Source organism: Hibiscus syriacus, unplaced genomic scaffold, assembly GCF_006381635.1.
Source record: "Hibiscus syriacus cultivar Baekdansim isolate YM2019G1 unplaced genomic scaffold, ASM638163v2 tig00006333_pilon, whole genome shotgun sequence".
Lineage (NCBI taxonomy): Eukaryota > Viridiplantae > Streptophyta > Magnoliopsida > Malvales > Malvaceae > Hibiscus > Hibiscus syriacus.
The window spans coordinates 64323-77264 of NW_024062092.1; the positions used below are offsets into that span (position 1 = coordinate 64323).

Sequence of the window (12942 nt, forward strand, 5' to 3'; positions counted from 1 at the left end):
TTGGACGCAACCTAAAATGTTAACTTTTTATTAACATTTTTTGGTTGAAAACCTTCTTTATAATATTTTCGGTTGACAACTAAAAATGTTACATTCTTCGTAATATTTTCCGTTTAACCCCATAAATTATGGGTAAATTACAATACATTAAATCCATTAAGTTGAACAATAAAAAATAAGGGTAAATTACATATTTAGTACGTAAACTATTAGTTTGTATACGTTTTAGTATTTAAATTTTCAATTTTTTGAAACCATACATAAAGTTTGATTTTTGTTTCATTTTAGTACCTTTTAGTACCCCTGTTCAAAATTTAACGTTAACTTTTGAAGAAAAAAATTGAAAGTTTAGGTACTAAAACAAACCAAATCTAATAGTTTATGTACTAAACACATTAAGTTTTTAACGGTGGAATACTAAAATGAAACAAAAACTAAACTTTAAGTATGCTTTTGAAAAAAATTAAAAGTTTAGGTACTAAAACGGACCAAAATTGATAGTTGAATTACTAAATGTGTAGTTTACCCAAATAAATAATCAACTCGAACTCATCAAGTAACATAATTGGTTAAGGAGAATATTATTCTTTCTAGTGATCTTGAATTTATAGAGTTGCATTTATGGATATTTATTATTGATATTTAAGAAAGATTCTGAAGAGATATTGTCTTATAATAATTCTAAACTATAGAAGAAAAAATATAAATAAACTCAAACTTAAAAATCTGAATCGATAAAAATTTGGGAGAAACATGTCACAATAAATTTGAGAAATTCAATCGCCTCAAATTCGATAAACATGAAACCTCACAAATTAAAAGTTCTTTATTTAACCAGGAATTGAAGTTTTAATTATTTATGAAATTTTATTATTTAAAAGATGCACGAACATGTTACATTTAATCGAAGTTTAAGCATCATTTATACGTTTTTCCTAAAAAAATCATTAATTTGTGTTATTTTTATTAATATAGAGTAAGTATAAGACAATATTTATTTAAAAATAATTTTTAACATTTGACATTATATATTCATATCTCTAGTAGTTTTGGGATTCTAAAAGAACCTAAAACCTTAAAAATTGATAACAATTCATTTACCATTAATATTGTTCGGTTCCTGTGTTATATTGGGTATTATTGTTGAAATAGGGTGGTTTTGAAGGTTTGTGGTGATACTTTTGGTTAAGTTTTGGAATTTGAGATAGGTTTTCTACGTGGGGAATGGGAGGGGGCAGCATGTGAAGTCACGTGCGAAGTTATCGGTGGGCTCCACGTGGGGCTAAATGGCCGACCCATGTGGCCTCATCACATGAGATTGAGAACTTTATTGTATACGCCCATCTCTACAAATTTACTCAATTGACGTCACTCTCTTTCTCTCATACCAAATACTTAACATATATTTCCTAAGAGTAAACATGCAATCCAGTCTAATCCAATAAATCTTTTTAAATTAATCCAATTAACAAGCTTTATTTATAATTTAAATTTTATTTAAAATGATTTTGAATTGAGTTGTTCAAATTTTAATTATAAATATTTATTATATTATGATACTTATTAATTTTAATTTAGGCTTTGTTTATTTTTCTATAATTGATTTTCCGAAAAATATTTTCTTAATTTTCCCGTATTTAATTGACAGAAAAGGACAAAAAAATAAATAATATATATATAAAAGTCATCAGAGTCAACCGAAATTTAAAAATCAATTTGAATCTTATTTTATAATTCAATTTTTATTTAAAAAGATTGGCATAAAGTTTTACTCATCCTAACACCTAGTGCAAATATAGATAAGTACAGGTCTTTTAATTATACGATCATTCATAAATATGAAATTTATTAATTTTATGCATATAAACTATTTCTCACATTTTTCTAATATTGTTCATGGTTTTTATTTTTGATTTAGTTCATTTTCATTGAATTCACAATATTTTCACAAAATACTAGAAGTAGTATTTCGTGATAAGAAATAAAAATTCAAAATTAAACAAAATGCATTCGATTCACTTGTGTTTGGCCACTATGGAGATCGGTTGCTCTCCAATAACGTTTTCGTCTCCTCTCCTGCATCTCTTCGGGTTTCACAATCTGTGCTGGTCCCATAACTCATTCAAAATGCAATGCTTTTTACCACGGAAAAAAACCGATCTCGGCAACGACGACGTCGTGGTCCACCATTGCTTGTGGTCTTACAACTTACAAGGGATGGCTCATCATGGTTAACCTCAAACTAAACATGATCGTGTTAAACCCGGTTTCAGGTGTTAGATATCAACTCCCTGTTGTCACAACTCTCCTCCAGTATCTCAAATGGTAGCCATATCAAAGACACGTATATATCCTCTGTTAAAAAGGCTATCATATCCTCAAGTCCTACCTACGGTTACTTTTCCAAGGGCAAACTAGGAGACAAAACATCGAGATCTAGAAAATTGACAAATTCGGTTCAAAAACTGTGTAATGGTTTTACAGATGCCATATATCACAAAGGACTGGTTTATGCCTTGCATGAAACTGGAAAAATATTTACCTGTGACCTCAATGCGCCTTCTCCAGAGATGACAGAGTTCTTAACCAGTCTAAGCAGGCCCTAGAACAAGCAGTACTCAACGAAGACTGATATCTTGCTGAAATACGAGAATTACTACTTGTGTACCACAGGAAGGATCAAACTCGCACCAGAATCAGCTACAGAACTATGTTTGAAATATACATTATAGATTTCAGTATGAAGAAATGGATTCCAGTAGAATGTTTGGGAAAATATGCCTTGTTTTGGGGCGCTTAGTCAGTCTTTCTCACTCTCTGAGTTGAGAGTCAAAGGCATTAAAAGGAGCCACATATATTTCATTGATGACTGTATTCATGCTAATTACTATTTCAAGGTGTCAAGGAGTAGGACAGAGTATATGACATGGGAGAGTTCAATTTGAAGAGCTCCACCATTGGTTTCTAATTTCTATCCTACCAACTTCAGGCTTGCTTATCCGCCCTGGATTTGGGACTCTCCATCTTTACAATTAAATCTTAACTAGGCCGCAAGTTCATTTATCCATTTGTTTTAAAAGTTTGAGATCTTCATGAAATCCTCAGAATTATAATGCTGAAAAGTTCTCATTTTTATGTTCTCTAAACCAAATTCACCTCTATGTTTCATCATAAAATTTCCATTCCATGCATGTGTTTGTGTGCACATGTATGTTTTCTACATTTCCATATCCTTAACACAAGTATATCCTTTTAAAACATTTGCTGGCTTTGTTTCCCCTATAAATAACTACCCAATTCACAATTCTGAATATATGCAGCATTAGGATATTCACAGCAGTTTCAGATCCAAAACATATTACAACCTTAGCCATATATTAACTTGGATACCGACTATTCATGTCTCTTAAAGAGAATGATTTATTAATTCAACATTGGCATGTATGTCATATATAGGAAGAAGAGAATTCAAAATTTTTAACTTTCACCATGACTAAAGAAGGTTCTATTTCTTCTCTTATTTATTAGCATTCACCAGAACTTAAAAAATAATTCTACACAACCTTGCATCAGACGGGGAAAAACGTTGTTCATGACAAAGAACATTAAAATAAAATACCCTATCACTATGATTACAATGAGATAACAGTTTCATTCTTAACCCCACATAAGAGATCTATAATGGAAAATAGGCAGTAAGAAAGAAAACACAACCCACCTCTTCTTAGCTAGTCTATTGATTTTTCTTCATTCTCGAAGTCGAGGATGGGGATTTAAGGTTTGGCTCCGAAGTTCTGATAATGAACAAAAGTGTTTCAAGGAGCATGCCAAAAACTAATCCAAGAATACCTCCAGCAGAATTCTGCAGTATAAAACACAACATCATCAGCACACTCAATTCTTAAATAAATAATCTAAAACAAGGAGCACATAACATAAATACTTTAGATTTGAGATTCCTAGTCTGAAATTACCATGATGGGACTGTTGTTAAACAATGCTCTGAATGCAAAATGTCCAACCAAATACCCAGTAAACATTATCAGCGCAACATGTAAACCTGTTCATTCATATATCACCGAAAGTAATAAACGATATTGTTAAGAAACAGTATGACAGTTATTATCAAAGAAAACTACTAACCAAAGCCAATTTGATCCTTGTAAGTAGAGAAAGGTTCATAGACATCCTTCTTGGGCGTTATATCTTTAACAAGCTCCTGATACTCTCTCCTCTCTGCTTGTTCTTTAAGCTTCCTTAACCTCTCCTTCAATTCTTCACTCTACAAATTCGAAATTCAAAAAGAAAAGGAAAAATAAGCATCGCGGTTAAAACGAAAACGCGACCATGAAAGATCTAGAACGCTAGAATCTATCAATTTTACCTTCTCTCTGGGTTTAGGGCTGGCGAAAACGAAATTAGATCCGGATAAAAGAGAAATCAATGCGGGCCTAGTCTCAGCATCTGACTGGATCCATAAGCTTCGAATCTGCTTGTACGATGCATTGGTTGCCGACGAAAGAGCGACAGCGAGTTCTCGAAGCTCTTGAGAGAGACGCTGGTCGTCGGAGACGGAGAGGAGAAACGCTCGAATGGATTCGGTCACCGTTATCACGAGTCCGGTTTGGTTCTGGTCGTCGGAGCTCATCTTTTTGTTTTTTCTTTTCAATTTTGCTGTGGGACGGAGGCGATGAAGCTTACGCAACTCCAGAATATCAGAAACGACGCAGTTTTAAAGATTGGATTGCGAAGAAACGATAATAAAGGGCAAAATTGATCCAACGGACCACGTGGGTAAAAAAAATAGCTGAATTAATCATCTTAAAAATTAATTTGGAATTTACGATAAATATTATAGTGTAGGGTAAACTGTCACACTCATGTTAAGAGATTATCAAAATAATATTTTTTATTTAAATTCGTCACATTAAGATGATAAATTTTAAAAATATATATTTTTATTATAATTTTATCACATTAAAATGATAAATTCTAATAAAAATATATCTTATTGAAATTTATTATGTCCACGTGATGAGTTTTAAATTAAATAAAAAATATCATAATTTTCAAAATAAAATTTTTAATATCACATTGGAATAAATAATTAATCGGAATAAAGTCTTTTGGGTTACCATTTAAGGCCTCACTGAGGTTAGGGCATCTGTGGGCTGTCCAAAGTAAAAGGAAGATAATTTAGATATTTTATTTTATTGCTTATATCAATTACTTTAAGATAATTTAGAGAATGAGGCCAATGTCCTCTTTTATGGAAGAACTTGATAATTTATTTATGAAATTTTCAAAGATAAGAAATGCATGAGATTAATATATGTATAATAAGAATACATTTTAAAATGAATTAAGATAAGAAAATACTATTATAATAGCTTGTATAAAAAAATTAAAAGGCATAAATAATTTACTATATTTTTTAAGTTATCTCGTGCATCAGGAAAAATCATAAAAGAATTATTAAATAAATAGATAATATTATTTAGTTGACTATATATTATTTTGAATATAAAATCATTAACACAACCAACTAAACATTACATAATTCCTATGAATTAAATTGATTGGATAATATGAGTTAATATAAGTTGTTTATGAGTTAATCATGATGAGGGTTAAGGTTTAGGGATGTAAATGGGCGAGGCGGGTATGGTTATCTTTTCCCCCACTTTATACTCATATAATATTTTAGTATTCGCCATCTACCCATCACCCATAACGGATAAAAATTTTAAATTCACATCCACGCACACGATTACATTCTTAAACCCATCTCCATATCCACTACTTAACCGAACATCTACCACCCATTCCTTACCTATATGTACCCGCCCATACTCACCAATTAGAGATAGGAGAAACAACTATCTTTAATTCTAAAAATGTTTATTCCCTAACATTTGGTTAAATTACAAGTCATGTCCTATAAAATTTTAAGATTTATAGAATAATTTAAGAAAATATTCATAAATTCATTATGTTCTAAAATTTATATAGCGGGTAGTTAGTGAGCAAACGGATGCTTGGCAGGAGGATGCGAGATGATTAAGGTCTTAAACCCATCACCTATTCACTACTTATAGCGGGTATGACTTTTTACATCTAAACCTGTCCACTATCCACTAAATTAATACCCATTCCTTCCCCCATTTAAGACGGATACAGTGTAAAATCCACGAAATTGTATCCATCTGTCATTCTTATTAAGGTTAGAGAAGATAAGTTTTTAGGAGATTTGAGATTTTTTATTTAAAGAGACTAAAAAGCAAATATTTAAATGTTCAATGAATAAATTAAAAACCAATTTTTTTTATTAATGTGATACATTATCAAGTTATCAAAAATTAATAGTCCAATGACCAAAATATAATTCTTTTTGAAACTGGTGACCAACATAAAATAGGCCGAAAACTAGAAGTAGGCCCGAAACTGTAAATCTAACTCTTACAAATAAAAACCCATTTTTATTTGCTATAGTAACGAGATGAACCGGAAGCGATGTAATTTAAAGGAAATTCATGTCATCGTTTGAGGTGATCAGAATTTTACGATGCGCATATAATTTACAGATATAATTATTTAAATTTAAATTTAAATTTTTTATAAAAAAAATAACATTCTTTTAACAATTGAAATTACTCGATGGATTAAACTAAAATAATTAATATTACTAGAGAAATCGAATTAATAGAGAGAGCAAAACTGTAATTTAACCTATCATATAATATATGACAAAAGCATGTGCTATGAAATAGGGCATACATTAATATCAACATCTTTTGGGATTTTCTTTTTTGGTAAGATTCCATGGCTGATTGAACGGATTATGTTACAATAATTGGGGTATATAGAGCTTTCTTAAGTGTCGTTAAATATCTACGCTTCTGATTTTGGATAAAGCCTATTTAAAACACAGTTGACTTTCATTTTCCATTTTCCCTGTGCATCTAGATCAGATCAGTTAAAATAATTGACGGGGGCCAAGAGTTCCACCTCTGATCCAGACCAGCCCTAGTCGTGTTGAATAACTGATAATTGAAAAACATGTGATCCAGGAACGGATGTAATATTTTAGGTTAACGAATGAATTTATAAAATTTTAAAGTTTATGAATATATAAAATTTAAGAGGCAAATATAGACCAATATTAAAAATATATATAGAAAACGTCTAAATTATATGAAAATTTAAAATTTTTAAAGGAGTAACTACTTTCTTGGTTAACATGGACATCCACAATTTGTTTTTTTTTTAATCAGGGTAGGTATGTAATATATGTTTAAACCATTTAATATTAAAAGTTTACAATCTTAATATACTTAGTCTTCGAATCAGAAATCTTAAAAAATAATAATAATTTTTTTATCATTAAAATCGATTGGTTTAGGGTTTTCTTAAGGTAAATAAAAGTGATATAATGAGTATGGTAATAGATAAAATTTGATTGAGAGGAACGAGACACAGTCGTACATGTAAATGTGTTACGGTCAAATTTTTGTATAATTGAAGAGTCTGATGCATTTTACAAGAAGCAAGCAATGAATTTCGTTGTCAGTGAACGGAGATTTCAAGGCAAGCTATTAAATATCTATTTATTGTCTATTAGATATTTTAAAACCCGACCGAAGACGGCTTTTAGGTTTGTTTCAAATAAAAGGAAGAAGAAGACAGATTTTAGGTCACGTATTTCGTTAATATCTACTCATGCCTAAGCTCAACCCTACTTTCTTCTCTTCCAACAATGCTAATGTAAAATCTTGATGTTTGTGGATTCGTACATGTAAATGTGTTACGGTCAAATTTTTGTATAATTGAAGAGTCTGATGCATTTTACAAGAAGCAAGCAATGAATTTCGTTGTCAGTGAACGGAGATTTCAAGGCAAGCTATTAAATATCTATTTATTGTCTATTAGATATTTTAAAACCCGACCGAAGACGGCTTTTAGGTTTGTTTCAAATAAAAGGAAGAAGAAGACAGATTTTAGGTCACGTATTTCGTTAATATCTACTCATGCCTAAGCTCAACCCTACTTTCTTCTCTTCCAACAATGCTAATGTAAAATCTTGATGTTTGTGGATGAAACAAACTGAATTGAAAAGATTATATTTGATTATGTAATATTTGATCTAAATTAATCGATTAATATATTAGATATCATTTATTAATTCGAGAAAAAATAAAACAAAAAAAAGGAGCAAATCCATGAGAACGAATGAAATGCTAATGGACCCACGATTGGAAAATTATTCAGTGATAATAAAACCATGAATATCACCTTAGCGTGGGCATTGTAATGCCCTACCCTATAGCTATAACCATGAGATGGGGTTAGTAAACTAAAAGACATGATGGATTAGGTAAATGTATTAAGAAAATGCCCCACCTCCATATTAACTTGTACCAACACCCATTTTCATGTATGTTTTATTGCAATAAAGGCAAGTGAAATTAAGGGTGCAAAATCCAAAAAAATTAATATATATATATATATATATATATATACATATACATATAGCATCATAGGTTATATATGTAGAAATAGAAAGTTTGGGTAGTTGTTTTCGGTTATTGACTTATTGTAGAGATATCTTATAAGGTAGTTCCTCTTTGACGACTCAAACTCAAGTAATTAAATTTATAAAATATGTATATTTTTTATGATCACCGAAATTTAGTTTATTGATTGACTAATTTGGATCGGATATTACAGAGGCAAGGGAGACCCTCTTAATCCAATTTGCTCAATTCACAATCACCAAGATTTGAACTTATTATCTTACTTAAAGGATCGAGTGCATCATTTAATTAGACCAATTGATCATAAAATATTCATATTATTAATGATTAAAAAAATTAAATAAGTATTATGTTATAATCGCATAAAAATAATATAACATATACATCAAATTTCTTTTAAAATTTCTCAAGAAAGCGAAACCCTAAATTAGGGATGATGTGATTAGGGATTGGCGAAGCTAGAATTTGTACAGTGGGTGAGAGCCTATAAAAATGAATATATTCAAAACTAATAAATTTAACATCCCTGCCTAATTATTTCAACAAAACAACCGCAAGAAAAGCATGCTATAAATGCTTTTTTTTTTCGATTTACTTTAGAATGAATATATATGAGGTAGATCGGTCATATGACAGTTAAATTTAAAGTTAAAAAAGACAGAAAATAAATGTGACTGAAAATATTATAAATATTATAATAATTTTATTAGGCGTAACTTAAAATGTTAATTTTTTAACATCTTCGGTTGAACCGAAAATACTATACATAATGTAATATTTTCGATTGCCAACCGAAAATATTATAAAAAAAGTTTTCAACCTAATTTTTAAGAAAAAAATAATATTTTATATTGTGTCCAACCAAAAATGTTATGAATTTTATAACATTTTTCGCTCACTCTTTTCGTTAATCTTAAATTAGACTGACTTTTCTTAAATTCTAAATATATTTGAATTCTATTTTGTATTGAATATTATAATTAGTAATTGTAAAATTATTTTTAACTTTAATAAGCGGATGTAAACTATACCCTATAAGTCCAATTAATAATAAAAGAACGTATGTATATATCCATTTTAAACATAAAAGGGAAAGGGTAAATTACACATTTAGTACTAAACTATCAGTTTTGATCTATTTTAATATCTAAACTTCTTTTTTTTAACCATACCTAAAGTTTATTTTTTATTTTATTTTGGTACCCGTTCAAAATTTAATGTTAACTTTTAAAAAATAATTAAAAATTTAGATACTAAATAGATCAAAACTAATAATTTAGATACTAAACGCGTTAAGTTTTAACTGCGGGATATTAAACTAAAACAAAAACAAAAACTAAACGTTATATGTAATTTTGAAAAAATTAAAAGTTTAGGTACTAAAACGAATCAAAATGGTTAGTTTGGGTACTAAATACTAGTTTACCCAAAGAAAATTGGTGTACCTAATAGTGAATTCCACGTGGAAAAACGTAGACGGCTCCCATCGGATTCCTAAATGCTCTCACTCAACACGTGTCGAGATATTATTCAATCGTAAGGAATTCTAAGTAGTAATAAAATAAGATTAGTTTCTAGTATATTTTACTAAATCATCCTTATAGAATTTGTTTTTAAATAAAATGAGTTCTTTAATATTTATACATATTTAAATTAATAAACAAAGAAATGTAACTTTTCAAAATTAATAAAAAAATAAAGTAAACTACTCATTCAGTATCCATTTATTTATTTATTTATTTATTTATCTTTTGACCATCAATTATTTTTTAAATCATATTTAATGTTATGTTCTTTTTCTAATTTGGTCATTAGTCATGATATTGACTTAACGAAAATTATAATATGATATGATATGATAAAATAATAACAATTAAAAATCTTTAAATATTTTATATCTATTATTTTGATTGTGATTTAAAATAATTCAATATATCTTTAATATTTAAACAATTATAAATTTTTAATCTAAGTACAATTAGGTAATAAAAAAGAAACACATAATAGATGTGGTACCAAATAAATAGTTTATCTTAAAAATATGAGATAATCCATAAAATCTATATAAAAAAATTCCTACGTAACTCTATTTCAATTTCAAGACAAAATACCTACAAACTCCACTTTAGCTTTAATTTCAAATTCAAAGTAAAAATGTCTATAAACGTCTGTTTTATAAATTATGTAACCTCTTAAGATATTTTTTACTCCTGATATCAAGGTTTTGTCTTGATTAATCTGGATCGAATTGTGTCACACACTTGGTTTTAGTTAGTGAGTCTCTTAATATGGATTTTTTGCATACACAATGACTCAAACCTAAAACCTTATTTAAGCGATATCAAGTTGCTTACCACTTGAATCAACCTGTAATATCCCAAAAGTTTTGTTAATGACTAAACGTAATTTTTGAAAGATTAGCGACCAAAGTAGAAACTTAGAAAAATTCAAGGACCAAAGAGGTAATTTTCTCACAAATAAATTTTATTCTATAAATAAATAGTTCATATTTAAGAATAGATTATTTATGCAATTCACATTTCGATATGAAGTTTGTGTAAAGAGTTAATAAGCGATAAAATTCGATAAAGTATTCAGATAATCGGATCAAATCGAAAATTTACAAAAATTTTAAGAATGATAGTATGGGGTTTGAAATATTATATTTATAATTTTAATCAATATAATTTAACATGGAATAGTGGGATTAAGTGGATTTTCCATGTTAAAGTTGAATAGTGCAAATTAAGTGACTACATTATAATTTTGGAAAAGTGCAAGGGCTAAGATAAAAATTAGTCAAATAAATGTTGATATTTATATGATGATGTAAGAATGGTGATGAAAGCATTGAAAAAGTGGTAAATTATAATTTTGGAAAAGTGCAAGGGCTAAGATAAAAATTAGTCAAATAAATGTTGATATTTATATGATGATGTAAGAATGGTGATGAAGGTGATAAAAATTAGTCAAATAGTGGGATTAAGTGGATTTTTCATGTTAGGTGAATTGTTGTGAAAAATAAATTATTCAAGGACTAAGAAGGTGAATTGATAGAGTTAAAATTAGTTTTCGATTTGGTAAAAGAAATTAATATTGAATATACATTAATGATATTTTAAGAACATTTATACGATTATGAATTTATTATATTAATTAAAGTATGAACACATAATTAAAATAGTAAATAAATTTGATAAATTTTCTATAAATATTTTTATAGGAAGAATATATAAAATTTCAAATAAAAGGCCGATGTATAAGATTTGAGAGACAGTGGTATGTGAGGTGTAGTGTTATTGATCGAACATACAGAGATATATTCGTGTACAACATAGTTACCATATATATTTATGTATTTGGGGTCATAAGTACAACGTTGTTGTGTTTTACAGTACTTGTACATTCACAGTGCACTTATAGTGCAACCATCGAGCATTAAATGTGCCATTCAGTTACAGACCACAAGCAACTATGCTGCATATAGTACAATACAGTGCATCTGAGGTGTAATCACAATGCACTAAATATGTCATACAATTACAGATTACAAGCAGCTCTGCTGCACACAGGGCACAAATATGCCATACAGTTACAGACAGTTTGTAACACCCCCAACCCATACCCGACCCGGATATGAGTCAGAGATACTACATTGACTTTAAAACACAACTCTTAATAAATAATAGTAAAATATTTGATCTTATAATAAGAAAATACCATAATATACATACTGTAATATAAGTTTACCAAAATATTCAGAGCATACACAACTTAACCCTTTAATTACATGCCAACTGTCATTTACATAGCAAAATGACCTACTGATTAAGTTGCTTCTGATCTGATGGTTGCAGGAGTAATACTGTCAAGCTGCTTCACCTGTCTCTTCTATTTTCCTCGGATCCTACGTGTGAAACACTCACACGCTAAGTCATCGACTTAGTGAGGCAACAATAATAAGGCAATGTAATGTAATGAAAATGTCAGGATCATATGAGATGAGATGCAAACATGTAACTAATCAATGTAGTATACTTCATCAATATCCATACCTGTAAGCGGATGACTGTAACATTCATTATTCTGTATTAATAAGTTTATTGGCCCATGATAGCATATTGAGAACCTAAGGTATTTGAGTAATGTGAGGTTGTGCACTATGCTGTCACCACAGCTCGTATAAATGCACCGAAGTGCCCGTAGAATTGCACCGAAGTGCCCGTAGAATTGCACCGAAGTGCCCGTAGAATTGCACCGAAGTGCCCGTAGAATTATGTCCATAAGGACCACGTAGAATTCCTTAAGAATCATATACATATACTATGGATCAAGTATGTGTCTTTCAAGACTTCACACAGGTTCCAAAGGATATACATATGTCCTAAAGAACCGAGTATACCCTCTA

At 29.4% G+C, this 12942-nt stretch overlaps 1 protein-coding gene across 1 annotated transcript; it reads right to left on the reverse strand.

Moving 5' to 3' along the window:
- Positions 1 to 3568: 3568 nt before the first annotated feature.
- On the reverse strand, positions 3569 to 4715 carry LOC120200645. Its single transcript, XM_039201430.1, has 4 exons — positions 4385 to 4715; positions 4144 to 4282; positions 3975 to 4060; positions 3569 to 3862 (listed from the first exon to the last, which is right to left on the reverse strand). The coding sequence occupies exons 1-4, from the start codon at positions 4646 to 4648 to the stop codon at positions 3734 to 3736; spliced, it is 618 nt and encodes a 205-aa protein (XP_039057361.1). The 5' UTR covers positions 4649 to 4715; the 3' UTR covers positions 3569 to 3733.
- Between the last annotated feature and the right edge of the window lie 8227 nt (positions 4716 to 12942).

Coding starts and splice junctions, on each gene's coding strand:
- LOC120200645 (XM_039201430.1), bottom strand. CDS start 4,648: ATGAGCTCCGACGACCAGAACCAAACCGGACTCGTGATAACGGTGACC. Junction 4,283..4,384: donor GCCCTAAACCCAGAGAGAAG/GTAAAATTGATA, acceptor TCGAATTTGTAG/AGTGAAGAATTGAAGGAGAG. Junction 3,863..3,974: donor TTAACAACAGTCCCATCATG/GTAATTTCAGAC, acceptor TTTATACTGCAG/AATTCTGCTGGAGGTATTCT.